This window comes from Nicotiana tabacum, unplaced genomic scaffold (genome assembly GCF_000715075.1).
Source record: "Nicotiana tabacum cultivar K326 unplaced genomic scaffold, ASM71507v2 Un00011, whole genome shotgun sequence".
Lineage (NCBI taxonomy): Eukaryota > Viridiplantae > Streptophyta > Magnoliopsida > Solanales > Solanaceae > Nicotiana > Nicotiana tabacum.
Genome location: NW_027438249.1, coordinates 739168 through 754081, shown reverse-complemented (window position 1 = coordinate 754081; position 14914 = coordinate 739168). Strand labels below are relative to the sequence as shown.

The 14914-nt window shown below is 33.5% G+C and overlaps 3 protein-coding genes across 3 annotated transcripts; all 3 read right to left on the bottom strand.

The window, feature by feature from the left end:
• Positions 1-1037: 1037 nt before the first annotated feature.
• LOC107773242 (putative mannitol dehydrogenase) lies at positions 1038-4158 on the bottom strand. Its single transcript, XM_075248665.1, has 5 exons — positions 3939-4158; positions 3750-3863; positions 2337-2850; positions 1492-1645; positions 1038-1364 (listed from the first exon to the last, which is right to left on the bottom strand). The coding sequence occupies exons 1-5, from the start codon at positions 4034-4036 to the stop codon at positions 1162-1164; spliced, it is 1083 nt and encodes a 360-aa protein (XP_075104766.1). The 5' UTR covers positions 4037-4158; the 3' UTR covers positions 1038-1161.
• A 3745-nt stretch (positions 4159-7903) lies between these two features.
• On the bottom strand, positions 7904-8794 carry LOC142178873 (uncharacterized). Its single transcript, XM_075248652.1, has one exon. It carries the CDS (start codon positions 8792-8794, stop codon positions 7904-7906), a length of 891 nt encoding a protein of 296 aa, XP_075104753.1.
• Positions 8795-10374: 1580 nt separating this feature from the next.
• Positions 10375-14445, bottom strand: LOC107773552 (cinnamyl alcohol dehydrogenase 2). The gene is made up of 5 exons (XM_075248664.1): positions 14183-14445; positions 13399-13512; positions 11626-12136; positions 10908-11061; positions 10375-10799 (listed from the first exon to the last, which is right to left on the bottom strand). Exons 1-5 carry the CDS (start codon positions 14278-14280, stop codon positions 10597-10599), a joined length of 1080 nt encoding a protein of 359 aa, XP_075104765.1. The 5' UTR covers positions 14281-14445; the 3' UTR covers positions 10375-10596.
• Positions 14446-14914: the final 469 nt, after the last annotated feature.

The following is a 14914-nucleotide window of genomic DNA, read 5'->3' as shown; positions in this document are numbered from 1 at the left end:
ATGAACTGGTTAGATGTTCAGGAATTCTACTTTATACTGGCATGATTTTATTCTTTGTGTCTCCTATGGTTCAGATTATGTAGGACTGAATAGGGCTGTTCATTCGGATCGGATATCCGAAATCCGAACCGATCCATTCAATTTCGGATTTTGGATTTCGGATTGTATTTATTAAAATTTCGGATTTCGGATCGGATTCGGATTGGTATATTTTAATCCGATCCGATCCGAAATCCGAAATTATTTGGCAATGTATAAATACTACAATTTAATTTCGGATAGTTTACTTCCTTTACATTTTACTCCAAGTTATTACCTTTACAATTGCTAGATTTAACTATATTGGCACCATAATACTCTCATAATTGCATAAACATGAATTTTTCTTAATGTATTACAGAGAAAATATACATATTAGTTTGCAACTTTGAGGCATAATAATACGATCCGAAATCCGATCCGATCCAAACTTTAAAATCCGATCCAATCCGATATAATTCGGATCGGATTCGGATTGCATTTTCTAGAATCCGAAATCCGAAATTCGAATCCGAAATGTGCTAAATCCGATCCGATCCGATCCGTGCACAACCTAGGACTGATATCTTGAATTGAATGGGTTGTAAAAGTTTCTTTCTTATGTATTGCCATTCAGTCGGTATGTGCTCCGTTTGACTTCTCTAACAAGGTTAGTTTCTGGATTTTTTGGTTACCTGTAATGTAACTTGTTTATGAGAAACTATTCTCCAGGAAGAAATCGACTAACTTTTTTCGTTGCTGGTGGAATTTGCTTGTTTAGTAAATCATATAAATTTATTTCCATCTTCTAGAGAGCAACACATAAGCAAAAATATTTGGCTTCACTGAAGATAGGGCAGCTTGTGCACTAAGATCCTACTACGACGTGAGGTCCAGGGAAGGGCCGGACCACAAGGGTTTATTCTACGCAGCCTTACCCATTTCTACTAGAGACTGTTTCCACAGCTTGAACCTCCTGGTTCATATTGAAGATAAAAGACTTAAAATAATTTCCAATATTTGGAAAAACTACTCAACTTTCATTATTTATTTTCTTAACAATGTTTCACTTAGTAATCAAAATCATTGTTTTATGCCCAAAACATCATAAAATACTGGAATTACATGAAGCAGAACTCTTAATCATTCTGCTTTAAGGGTCTTAGCAACATCAATGACAAAACGGTATTTAACATCAGCTTTGGCAAGACGCTCCATTGCAGTGTTTACATAATCCATCGGAATAACTTCAACATCTGCTGTTATATTGTGTTTTGCAGCAAAATCAAGCATTTCTTGCGTCTCTTTCATCCCTCCTATACCACTTCCAGCTACAAGCTTCCTCCCTGTCATTATATGCAATTCTCAACTTACTTACACTACTATAGCAACTAAAAGATTTTAAATATGAGATGATAACACATTCCTTGCACCGTCATACCAAAATCTAGACAGTGAGAGTAGTCAACTCACCCATAAGCAATGAAAAGACTGGTAGCTCGACAGGTTTTGCAGGTGCACCAAGAAATATAAGCTTCCCATGAGACTTCAATAGCCCAATCAATGGATGTATGGGATGGTCCGCGGAGACTGTGTCAAGAATTCCATCCATTGTGCCCATAGCAGCCTATGGATATAGGAACCACAGTTGAGTACTACTATGTTAATCTATGACAATTAGATATTTGTTTTTATTTAAGTGATTCAAAATTTAATGTACTCCCCTATTGTTGTAAAGATACAATATTTTCTAAAAAGATGTATCAAATCTTTGTAGAACACATCTATTCATTAACGGAATAGATGTATACATTCTTCGTAGAAGGACATATCTATTCACTAAAATGTGCCTTGGTTATATTTCACACACTATATGAATACCTACCCCACCATCCCAAGGAATTGACCAGTTAATCTTCCATATGACCTTGCCTTCCTCTAACTTTGTTCTTTAGTTCTTTCTCATTTCACTCTCGTCAAAAAGTGTCTTATCTAAATAATTACAAAAGCAGTTGAAGATTTAAGAGTTATTTGGAGCTTCTATTTGAGTGCACATTAGAAGACTCTTGAGTGGTCAGTTGTATTTTAGGAGTAGGACGTCATTTTGCTAATGCAGTTATCTACTACGGATACAGAGTCCTCAATAGCGTGCCTCAAACCGGTTTTCTTGCATCCTCAATTTTATCCCTTCATTTATTGTTAGCTATTGCATCTTGTGTGTCATAAAGTGTTCTTCTAGTTAGGACATTCATCTTTAGTATTTTATCCAGCAATAAATGGTAGAGAGAAAGAGATAAAGATTGATTAGAAGTAGTTACCTGCAGCTGATCCGGATCAGTACTAATCAAAAACGAATCAGCACCAAGATGTTCAATGGCTTCCTTCTGTTTGCTTTGAGATGTACTAATTACCGTCACCTTTAGCCCTAAAGCCTTGGCAAACTTGACACCAACATGACCGAGTCCACCAAGACCTACTACACCAATATGAAGACCTGGTTTATCTAGTCCAAAGTATCTCAACGGGCTGTAGGTTGTAATTCCAGCACAAAGGAGAGGAGCTGCAGCAGCTAGGGGCATGTTTTCTGGGACATGAATGACAAAATGTTCATCAACAACAATCATGTCTGAGTAGCCTCCATACGTTGGTGTTCCATCGTGGTAGATTGCATTGTAGGTGGCTATTCCCTTGGAACAATAATTTTCAAGATCGTTGGTGCAGTTTTCACAAGATCGACATGATCCAACTAGACACCCCACACCAGCTTTCTCCCCAACTTTGAATTTCTCCACCTTGCTACCAACCTCGGTTACTTCACCCACAATCTCATGTCTGCATCCATCATAAGAGTTAGAATTCAAATTTAAAGTATGAAAGCAAATAGAGCTATTGAATTTGAAGGTTGCAAGGAATGATCCTTAACTGAGCCAAAAACACTTGGACCTTAGCCAAGAACTACTAATGTTTGAGTTATATTTCGATACACTTACTGTCTAAAAGAGGTTGTGAGTTCGAGTCTCCCCAAGAGCAAGGTGGGAAGTTCTTGGAGGGAAGGATGCCGAGGGTCTATTTGGAAACAACCTCTCTACCCCAGGGTAGGGGTAAGGTCTGCGTACACACTACCCTCCCTAGACCCCACTAAGTGGGATTATACTGGGTTGTTGTTGTTGTTGTTGTTACTGTCTAAAAGAATTTTTAGACTATCAAGTCACATAACCGATAACTACCAGTAGCGGTCCATACAAAGTGGGATTAGTAACATAGAGATAAGTCATGTTACTAGCTAGAAGAGGTTAAAATATGCAGATGGTGTAAAATTTCTTTATACCGTCGGTGCTTATAAGTTAAATCCTAATGTTTTGACAAAGGACAAATTTTTCGGATGCAAGCATAAATGACCTTACTAATAATCCACTAAGCTCCCATTAACATGTTTCTATAACTCAAAAATTAGTTCAAGGGAATCATAGTTTAATTTATTTTTCTCTGAACTTCATACAGTTTCAGCAACAAATTCTCCTGTTTTAAATGAGGGGAACTCATGCCCACCTCCCAGCTATGACTTGTTAAGAGGTTATTTCCAATTCCTGGCTAAATTAAAATATTTGGTGGTACCATATGTCAAGAGCAATGTTATAAATGTGCAATATGTTGTAAATATCATAAGGTAGTAAGAGTTCTGCATATGCATGAAATATAATACTTTCAAGAATCTGAAATTGACACCATACCCAGGGACCATAGGATATTGAGAAAATCCCCATTCATTTTTCACTTGATGAAGATCAGTATGACAGATACCACAATAAAGAATCTTCAATTTCACATCCTTATCCCCAGTTTCCCTACAAACATTAAGTTGATAAAATCAAAATCTTGTCCTTATTACAAAAAATGATATCTTGTATAAAATCAATTACCTTCTGGAGAATTTAAAGGGGGAAAGTAACCCAGAAGTATCTTTAGCTGCCCAACCAAAAGCCTTAACAGGGTGCACTTCCTCTAGTGATTTCTCCATATTCCAATTCTTGAATTTCCTCTTTTCTTTTAGATGAAAAATTTAAAGGAAAAATGGGTGGTTCAGACAATGTTATTATTGGTAGTGGAACTATGGAAAATGGTGAAGTAAAGTGTAAGCGATGGGCTGTTTGTTAATGGTGTATATAAGTAGAGTTTTTGGTCCCTCAAATATAACCTCGAGCATATTTAGTCCCTTAAGTATGCTAAGATAGAACACCTTTAGTCTCACTAACACAATGTGTTCAAAAACTAATGGTGTTACCCAACTCTGATTCATGAAGCAAATCTTTTGCTCTGAAGCAAAACGTTTCCTATCCTTTTATTAGATAATGCAAATTATCACTTTAATTCCTCATTTTTAGATAATGTCTTCTAAAATTTTGACCTTGAAAATATCCCCTTCTGTGCCAGTTTTCAATGAAAAAAGACATTGTATTGCCATTGTAAAAATAATAGCCAAAAGAAAATTACACTATATAGCCGTTGTAAAAATAATAGACGAAAAAAATATAAAATTTGTATATTATTTTGTATATATATATACATTTTGTATGTTAATATACAAAAATTATACAAATTTTATATACTTTTTCGGCTACCAGATGTAAATAGTTTCTAGCACTAGCTAAAAGTGATAATACAACCTGGTTATCCGTTTGCTGCAATAATATGCCTAGAAGTGATCCTGGCAACTCTATTTTTTTTTTCAAATTTTAACTTTTCTTTTTGGAAAAAACAACCGAAATTTTTAAATGTTAATATATATATATATAAATATACACTTTTAGTAAAAAAATTCGGCTAATTATTTTTACATCGGTTACACATTATCATTTTCTCATTAAAAACCGGCGCAGGAGAGGATATTTTCAATGTCAAAATTTTAGAAGCTATTATCTAAAAATAAGGAATTAAAGTAATAGTTTACGTTATCTAATAAAACGAGAGGAAATATTTTGTTTCAGAGCAGAAGATTTGCTTCATGAATCAGAGTTGAGTAACACCGTTAGTTTTTTAACACACTGTGTTAGTGAGACTAAAAGTGCTTTACTTTAACATACTTAAAGGACTAAATATGTTCAGTGTTATATTTGAGGAATCAAAATAAATATACCTTAAAAGATAAGGGATAATATTGGTCAAAAACCCTATATAAGTATGGCAAAATGACGTCATTGGTGATGTATTATTATAGAACTAAATTCTTGAAAAGCTGCTGTTGCTTCCTACCCATAGTTACCAATGTGGACTGGCAATTATGGACAAGAGAAAAAGTGTTCATTTGAATAGTTCTTAGACACAACATATTGGCCATCTTTAAACATAATTTGGACACGTTTGACGTCTTTGTTATTACCGTCATTATCTTTATCATTTTCTCCAAAGAAAAAGAAGTTAAATAGAATAAACTTTAGTAGCTTACTAAAAAAAATGGTGGACAGATCAATGTTTGAAAATGACTAACATAGTGGCACTATCAATAACTCAATGTTTCGTTCAAGTTCAAAAGAAAAAATAGTATCAAATGAGATTGTTCCTGTTCCTTTGGGTAAATAACTAAGACCTAGTATCAAAAAAGAATAAATTATTTGATCCGATCCGTATTCCCAGTTAGGGGTGTACATAGACCGAGTTGATTGGTTTTGATAAAAACCAAACCAAACCAACCATATCGGTGTGGATTGGTTCGATTTTATTGGGTTTTTCGGATTTTTCGAGTTTTGTCACTTAAATACTATTTCAATCTTACTTTGTTAAATTTTTTTTATAAGTAAATATATGTTTAGTAGAAATATAAAAATTGGCAAGCATATTATCTATTAAAATATTCTTACGAGAGAAGTTTCTTAGTAACATATAATAGTTATATTTTTAGTCGTTTGACAATAATTTTTTGTTGATGTACACTTTCAAGGTTAACCGAATTAGTAATTAAACATAAAAATCAATATGATACCTAACTAATAATAATCACTTCAAATTCGAAAAATATATAAGAATTTAATAGATCTTAACTTATGCTACGAATATGGAAGAACAAAGAGATTGACGCATTTCAGCAATACTTGATGAGAAATCGATCATATAACCCATTATTTAAGGTTATAAATATGAATTACTTCATATTCTATTAAATATTATATCCCGCAAGAGAATTCCAAATGTTTCTAGATATTTTTTTAGAGAAAAGTCTATATAAAATCTTAAAAGTATATATAAAAATTATATATTTATATGTCGGTTTGGTTCGATTTTTTTTACTCAATACCAAATCAAATCAAACCAAACCTAGTCGGGTTTTTTAATCGATTTGGGTAGACTTTTCGTTTTTTTGTGATTTTTCGGTTCGATTTGTACACCCCTACCCCCAGTTTGAGGCTTTACAAATGTAAAAGTTAAACACATTAGTCATTCATTGGTTATCCATTTGGTTATTCATTTTTCAAGTGGATAATATGATTTTTATCCATATTCGATCCGTTTATAAAAAGTTCATTGTCTAGCCCATTTTTTAATGAATAATATGGATAGATAACTCTTCCCTCGAGATTTTTACACGGCTGATCTCTTCTTAAAAATTATTGTCATAAATAATAACATTTTCTGTTTATTCCAAAAATAACAGATTTTTTTTTACCTTTTTAGCAGTTTTGATAAATTATGTGGTTGTTTAAATTTAACTAACCCGCAATTTAAGGGATAGTTTTGATCATTATTAAATTTAACTAATTTAAAACTTTAACTAAACGTGGTATCTAATTAATTACTACCTTACGGCTGCCACCCCAGGGGCGGATCTAAAGGTGTGAGTATGGTTCCCGGGAACCCAGTAGCTTTTGGCTAGATCCCGTATTTGTATTAAGGAAATCTTTTAATGTATAAGAATATTTAGTTGGGAATCCAGTTCTTTAGTCTGGTTATTATAATATATTAATTTAAAATCGATGTAGGAACCCATAAACTAAAAATTTTAGATCCGACTCTGTGCCACCCTATTTTCTGATGCATTGTGTCCTTATCCTCACACCTTTTATATCCTTATTCATATATTTTTCTATGATCTGTAAGAAGTCCAGTGATCAGAAGCATTTTTCATATTTCTACTCAACCAAAATTTAATGGTATTTGAGACTTATTCTTCTTCAATGTCTCTTGTTCTTCGGGAAAAAACATCATTTCACTTTTTCCGCACAATTTTTCTTTTCTATTTTGCTATTAAAGGAATAACATACGGATATACATGTATAGTCCGAAATTATACATTATATATATACACATGGACGAAGCTAAGTTGGCCCAATGGTGGTCAACTGAACATTCTTCGCCGAAAATTATACTAGGTATAAGGCAAAATATTACTTCTAATTAATTAAATATAGACTTTTAGTACCCTTGCATAGCCCACTGGCAAAAGGTGTTCATATATATATTAATTATATTTTATATAATATAATTGGTAGTGGTTTGGTAATCCTTGTATATTATTCATATAAATTTGGTATAATATGTGTATAGAATTGAAAAAATATCACATAAACTGCTTATACACATATTATACTAAATACATGTATATATACATGGGCTTTTCCTTATAAATACATGGTTTCAAATGTATATATACCGAGCTGTTTATATGCATATTATACTAAATATATGTATATACATATGTTTTTTTTTTAAGTAACTTTATTACCAAGGGCAAAATATATGTACAATCATGATATTACTACTAAACATTTATCTACTATCCCCTTCTCGCTTATGATATTATCTATTCAATACTAAGGAAATGTTCAGACTCATTACTACTAAAATGTCAATATTATCCTACTCTTCTTCTAACTCTTTTCCTCCGGGACAATTTTCAGGGGTAGAAATTCATGGATTCCAGTTGCTTTGTAATCTTCTTGTTGTGGCTCCCTCGACAGTGTATATCTTGCACTATTAGCATGCCCAGATTGTCAACAGTTCTTCTTCTTCTTTGAAATATTCTTTGATTTCTCTCTTTCCAAATATAGTAAACACTACATGCCAGCACCATTCTATACATTTCTGCTTTTGCGTTTTTCTCATTTGCAAATTTAATCGCCCACTCCTGCTCTTGCACCCATCCCATAATTTGTTTATGCACTCCTTGCCATATGAGTAATTTATTCCATAGAGCTGCAGAGAAGCTACACTTAAAAAATAAGTGATCAAGTGATTCATTATCATGTTCACACAATGGACAAACCAAATTATTAGCAATGCCCCACTTGGCTAATCGATCTCTTGTGTACAATCTTCCATGTGCTACCAACGTCAAATTGAATACCCATTTAGGACACCCTGCATTATTACAGACAAGTCTCTTCCAAGTAACCTTTGGGAAAGTAACTCTCAATCTCTGATAAAGTTTTTTGATAGAAAAGGAATTCAGGGCTAGAATATCAGAATGAGTGTATCTTGCTTCTTCAAAATTCTTTTTGGCCTTCATTATTTTCCTAACCATCCAGGAAGCTTGGTTTGGATATGTATCCCAAACTTGCCTCCCTTTAATATAGTAGCAATTAATCCATTGAATCCACAACTTGTCCTTCTTTTTGCTCAAGTTCCAGTAATGTTTGCTTACTGCTGCCTTATTCCATATATGGATATCCATAACATTAAAGCCACCAGCTGAGTGAGGATAGCAGAACTTCTCCCAAGCCAGGAGAGATTTATGTGACGTTTCATTTCCCCCAGTCCAAAGGAACTTTCTACACACAGCTTCCATCTACACACAGCTCCATTCATCCCGGTGCTTAAGTTCTTCCAAATTCGTATGTATAGGGTTGGGTACATTTTGACCTAATAGTTTGATGGATCATTTCAAATTTAACTTGTTAGGTCAAGTCAACAAATAGGTCATGACCTATTTAGTCCATCGCATCCCCGTGCTTTCATGTCATCAATATCCTTTAATGCTAGGAATACTTCTGCACTAGTTACTGGCCTTATTAGATCCCTCTGTTGTTTATTGAGAAGTACCAGACCATCCCTTATAATTGCTGGATAAATTGCAGGCAATGCCACAACTGCTGTACCCAAAAGCTTCTTGAAAAAACCTATTACTTCTGTTTTTATCCCAGCGGCAGCTTGAATTTGCACACCTTGTTCAGCTGACAGACTGCTAATATTATTTTGGGATTATCTACTCTTCATGTTTGCAAAAAAGTAGGTTGAGTTTGAATCCCCTACTTTCAACCATTGGACTCTTGACTTTTGTTTATAGATACTCTCCTCAATCATCCCCCATGTCTCCAATTGCCTTCTCAGTTTTTTTTCCTCTTCAATCAAAATACTATCCTGCTTATGTTGTCCCATTCTTTCCTGTATTTCTCGTAATTGATTCCTGATATGCTTCAGTTTGCCTTCTACTCCCTTAAATTGCTCTATGTTCAGTGTTTTCAACCTCTGCTTAATGCACTTCAATTTATTCCATATTCTTCTCATATATGTTTCAGGAGTAGGTAGCTTCCAACAATTATCAATTAAAAGTAAGAAGTCTTGATGTTCAGCTATACAATTAAAAAATCTGAACGGCTTATTTTTTCCCCCTATGTATTGATCAAATTTAATCTTCATGGGAGAGTGATCAGAGAACTGTGGCTCCATAATATGGGTGTTTTCTTATAAATACATGGTTTCAATGTATATATACTACATACATGCATTAAATTTTTAAGCAAAATATATGCATATTCTTTTTCTAGATATGCAAAGAAATGATAGTTAAATAAATATATAAATGGTATAATATGTTCTACATAAAATAGACAAAATATTTGATTTTGTACATAGAAACTAGTATAATTTTGCTAGGGTTACATTTATATAAAAGAGTCCATGTACGGAAAGGAAAAAATTTGCTATGGAATGATTTGGTTTCCAACGAAAAAATAGGAAAAGATATTTCCATTAAGTTTTTTTATAAGAAATTGATTTACATTCAAAAAAAGGAAAGGATATTAAATATGATACGGCCGTTTTTACTGTTGTAGCTTGATTTTGGTAAGACATTACCATATTTGAATCGAAAAGAATCTGCTATATGTATAAATATCTTACTGCCTTACTTGTTAATCATTATCTGATGCCAATCTTCCGTGATATCTCTTTAAAAGTGTGCTAGTAATGAAAATCTCTCTTTCTTTTAACTAATTTGGCACCTCTAAACTAGGTATTCAACCAAGTGCATCATTCAGTTTTGTTAGAGCATGTGTACCAACAGATAAATACATACATAAAATACCTAATTTGACGGAGAGACTATGGATTCACGTATCCATAAATTACCCTATAAATACGCCCAAGTTTAAAGGAACGAGACCAGAAGTTGTGATAAAATAGCACAGCCAAATAAAAAAAATACAAGAGTAGTTATTCTCTACTAAGACAAACCAGAAAGTCTCGAGCCTTTTTAAAAGATTGGACAACTATAGAGCTAAGCAAAGACAATGCTATTATTAAGACTTGTTTAACACACGAGCTGAGAAAATCAACAGTGATTTTCAAGAACCAAAAAATGATTTAAGCTTAAGTAGAGTTTGAATGGTTGCCAATATCGAGCACGAATCGATACTTCACATCAGACTTCAGTAGGCGATCGACAGCAGTGTTCACATAGTCCATTGGCACGACTTCAACATCTGGTGTTATATTATGCTTTGACGCAAAATCTAACATTTCCTGAGTTTCTTTTATTCCTCCTATAGCACTCCCAGCCACTAGCTTCCTTCCTGTTTTCCACATTATGTACGTCAGTATGAAGTTTAATAGTAGTTTAAATTATATACACCGTTATTGTAAGAAAGGAAAAAAAGGAAAAGAAAAAGCGATGTGCTTACCCAAAAGCAAGGGAAAAACTGGCAGTTGAAGTGGTTTTGCATATGCACCAACCATAACAAGCTTCCCATTAGGCTTTAACATACCAAGCAATGGCAAAAGTGGATGATCTGCTGAAACTGTATCGATAATGCCATCCATTGTGTTCAATGCACCCTGTTATAATAGCCAACATAAAACAAAGATTTAAATTACATGTGGTAAAATCAACCCATTTTTTAGTAATCCGCCCAATTTTAAACCGTTTAGGTCATGACCTATTTGTTGACTTGATCTAACAGGTTAAATTTGAAATGATCCATCAAATTATTAGGTCAAAATGTAACCCGAACCTAAACAAACAAATTTGGAAGAATTTAAGCAAATGATTTGTAAAAAAAATATATTCGCTTTTACAACTTCTTTCAATAAGGAGGTAAGATTGTCTCGTGTTGGACGGATTGAGTATGACAATGACCCGTTATTCACCCATCTTAAGAAAAAGGGTAGTCTGATTCACTAAGCTCCCGCTATGCGTGAGGTCCGAGAAAGAGCGGTACCCAAGAGTTTATTGTATGCAACCTTACCCTGCATTTCTGCAAGAGGCTGTTTCCACAATGTACTAATTAACCAGTTTAGACCTGCCCAAGTTTGACTCGTCCATTTGCCATCTCCAATTTAAAGCAACATACCATATACAATCTCCATTCAACAAATAAAAAACCACTGAATTATACACACCTGAATCTCCTGAGGCTGGCTGCTAAGTACAAACAAATCAGCACCAAGATGTTGAAGAGCTTCATCTTTTTTACCAATAGAGGTACTAATAACTGTGACTTTAGCTCCAAAAGCCTTAGCAAATTTCACAGCCATATGACCAAGACCACCAAGACCAACAACACCAATATGCATTCCAGGCTTATCTAGTCCAAAATATTTCATTGGACTATAAGTTGTGATCCCAGCACACAGTAAAGGAGCTGCTTCCATTGGCAAATTCTCAGGCCAATGAACTACAAAATGTTCATCAGAAACCATGATATCGGAGTAACCTCCATACGTTACTGTTCCATCGGAGTTAGTACCATTAGCAGTCGGTATCTGACCAGGACAGTAATTCTCCATATCATTGTCACAGCTTGCACATTTACGACATGATCCTACCATGTATCCAACTCCTACTTTGTCTCCAACTTTAAAATTCTCAACTTTTGTACCGACTTCAGTCACCACACCCACAATCTCATGCCTATTTCAAATAATTCAAGTAAAGACTTTAGTTCTATACACGGAAAGTATAAAAAAGTATTTTATACAATCAGATTATCTTGGTACATATGAATTGATTAGCGGATAAACATGTAACTAGCTTTAGTATCACAATTACTACATAGTGAAAAAATATTATGTGCATATAGGTTAAATCCTTTACGGAAATAAACAAACGTCAAATATGTTAATGTTTTGTAGTTTCGAACTACTCCCTCTGTTTTCAATTTAGATGACATATTGACAACAGCTTGGCCTCGTTATTGCTCATGACTTGATATAGAGCCGTGTAGTCGTCGGTTTACCACCAAAATGCCTATGAGATTGTGGTCGGCCTTTCGAAAGCTTTCTTCTTAACTTTTCTGAGAAGCCTTTTACAACTATACTGTAAAGGACAGGGGATGTTCACCTTTGGAAACTTAGCTACTTAAGTCCTTCTCAAAAAGTCCTTATCGAAAGTCAATTGGACTAAACTTTGAAGCTAAATTAGATTAGTTTAATTCAATATTTTAAAAATGAAATTTAGCTATTCAAAAACTATATGAAAAGTACTATAAGTTGTAATTTTTCTCATATAAATATGATTAAAAATATATATTTTAAAATGGTGGTCAAACTTCATACATTTTGATCTAAATTGGAACGAAACGTGTCATCTAAATTGGATCGGAGTCACCATTACTTTGACAAGTTGTAGGGGCATGGAGTAGAGTTATTGGCTCTTGTCAGTCCCACCTACATTTGGGGCAGGCACTGAAGGCAAACTTTATTAACCCATTAAAGATTTAAAGGCTGTCTTCACTCCATCACTTCTGAGAATATTAATAAGATTTAGATCTAGTGAAAATTAAACGTACAACCCGAGATCTAAAAATAATACACAAGAAATTTTTATAGAATCATTTTTTTCTATTAAAACTATAGAATTATGCTGAATAATTTCCTTGTATCATTTTTTGGGTTTGAAATATTGTACAAAGATTAATTCTTTCTTATTTTGTATAAGTACCTATAGTAGAAACATAAAATGGACGAGTTTACCCCCTGTGTTAATTTTATTCTTTTTTTTAACCTTACATTATTTTGATTTTCTTTCATTGGATGCATCACATACTTTAATCCTTTTACGACAACTTTTTAAAGTTATATCTTTCAATAACAATGATGAAGAAAATATATTTGTCTCGAAATGCGCAAAAAGGAACAAAATTAAAGGCAAAAGAAAATGAAGAAACACATTACCCAGGTACAACAGGATATCTAGTGACTCCCCATTCATTCTTGATAAAGTGAAGATCTGTATGGCAAATTCCACAATACAAGACTTTGAATTGCACATCTTTCTCCCCAGTAGCCCTGCACCATTCAAAAGATTTTTCACATACATGGAAGTGACTCAGGGGCGGATTTAGGGGGCGCAAGGGGTTCATCCGAACCCCCTTCGCCGAAAACATACACTGTATATATAAGGCAAAATCTGTTTTTTACCTCTATATATTAAGTTTTGAACCCCCTTAACACAATCCAAAAGTGTAGTTTAGTGGTCAAGGGGGTTCAAAATCTGCATAAGGTTATGAGTTCAATTCCCACTAGATACAATTTTTTTTTTGAACCCCCTTCGTGGAGATCCTGCCTCCGCCACTACATGGAACCATTTTTCTAAAAAGAAAAAAAAAGAGAAAAAATTTAAAATTTTTATGTACTAACAACTTAAAAAAATATTTACACAATCAAATCACTTACAATGTAATAATAGGCAAATATCTATGTCCCATTTAGTGATATATAACTAGTAGCAGAGCCAGAAATTTTGCATGTTCAAAAATTTATTATATATTTATAAAAAGTAATTTTTGACCTATATACATAGTATAATTTTCTATATAATCACCATAATTTTCCTATTTGAACACGCTTCATTCTGTGTGGCTACGCAATTGTATATAACATGACAAGAATAGTAACTATTAACATACTAGAATAGGTTAAACTACACCGATCGCGTAAAATATAATTACGTTAATACCTTCTTGAAAAGTTGAAAGGAGAAAGAACCCCAGAAGTGTCTCTAGCTGCAAATCCAAAAGCCTTCACTGAATGCTCTTCTTCTGGGTTTTTTGCCATTTCACCTAATTAAAAAATATAACCAAAAAATATAGCTAGCTATAACTAAGAATGCCTAGAAAATGAGACTGAGCAAACGCATGGACAAAGCCAATATATTTATAGTATTAGTTGGGAAGGTTTTTGCTTTATTACTATTTTAACTTGTTTCAAGAAATATACAATGGATTTAAAGGAAACTTTCTACTGTATGTGGAGATAGGGCTAAATGAATTTATTTTTGAGTGTACAAGTAGTTGAATTAGAGAAATGAAGTAAATGCTTGCAATAATGGTTCAACTACTAGGTTTGATGAAAGTTAATACAACGACAATGGTTTGCCATCAATTTTGGTCCGGAATCTCGTGAGACTCGTGCTTTATAGGGAAAAACCTTAGTCACACCTAGTTCTTGTTTTACTCAAAGATGAAGAAGTAAATCCTAATTAAAGATAATTAACTCTAGATCCGAGATGAATAATATGAATAGAAAAATATATCCGAGTATAAATGTTGGCCGTGATTATGGCCAAATTTAATAGCATAAAGAAAGATGCATTAAGTAATAAAATGTAAATAAGGGAAAAGATTCACCAAATCTTGAGTGGAGCGGATCCTCTTTCATTTGATAAAGACGAATGATAACAGATACAAGA

Coding starts and splice junctions, on each gene's coding strand:
- LOC142178873 (XM_075248652.1), bottom strand. CDS start 8,794: ATGGAAGCTGTGTGTAGAAAGTTCCTTTGGACTGGGGGAAATGAAACG.
- LOC107773552 (XM_075248664.1), bottom strand. CDS start 14,280: ATGGCAAAAAACCCAGAAGAAGAGCATTCAGTGAAGGCTTTTGGATTT. Junction 11,062..11,625: donor GCCAGCCTCAGGAGATTCAG/GTGTGTATAATT, acceptor CTATTATAACAG/GGTGCATTGAACACAATGGA. Junction 10,800..10,907: donor AGTTTTTCCCTTGCTTTTGG/GTAAGCACATCG, acceptor TGTGGAAAACAG/GAAGGAAGCTAGTGGCTGGG.
- LOC107773242 (XM_075248665.1), bottom strand. CDS start 4,036: ATGGAGAAATCACTAGAGGAAGTGCACCCTGTTAAGGCTTTTGGTTGG. Junction 1,646..2,336: donor CTGATCCGGATCAGCTGCAG/GTAACTACTTCT, acceptor CTATATCCATAG/GCTGCTATGGGCACAATGGA. Junction 1,365..1,491: donor AGTCTTTTCATTGCTTATGG/GTGAGTTGACTA, acceptor ATATAATGACAG/GGAGGAAGCTTGTAGCTGGA.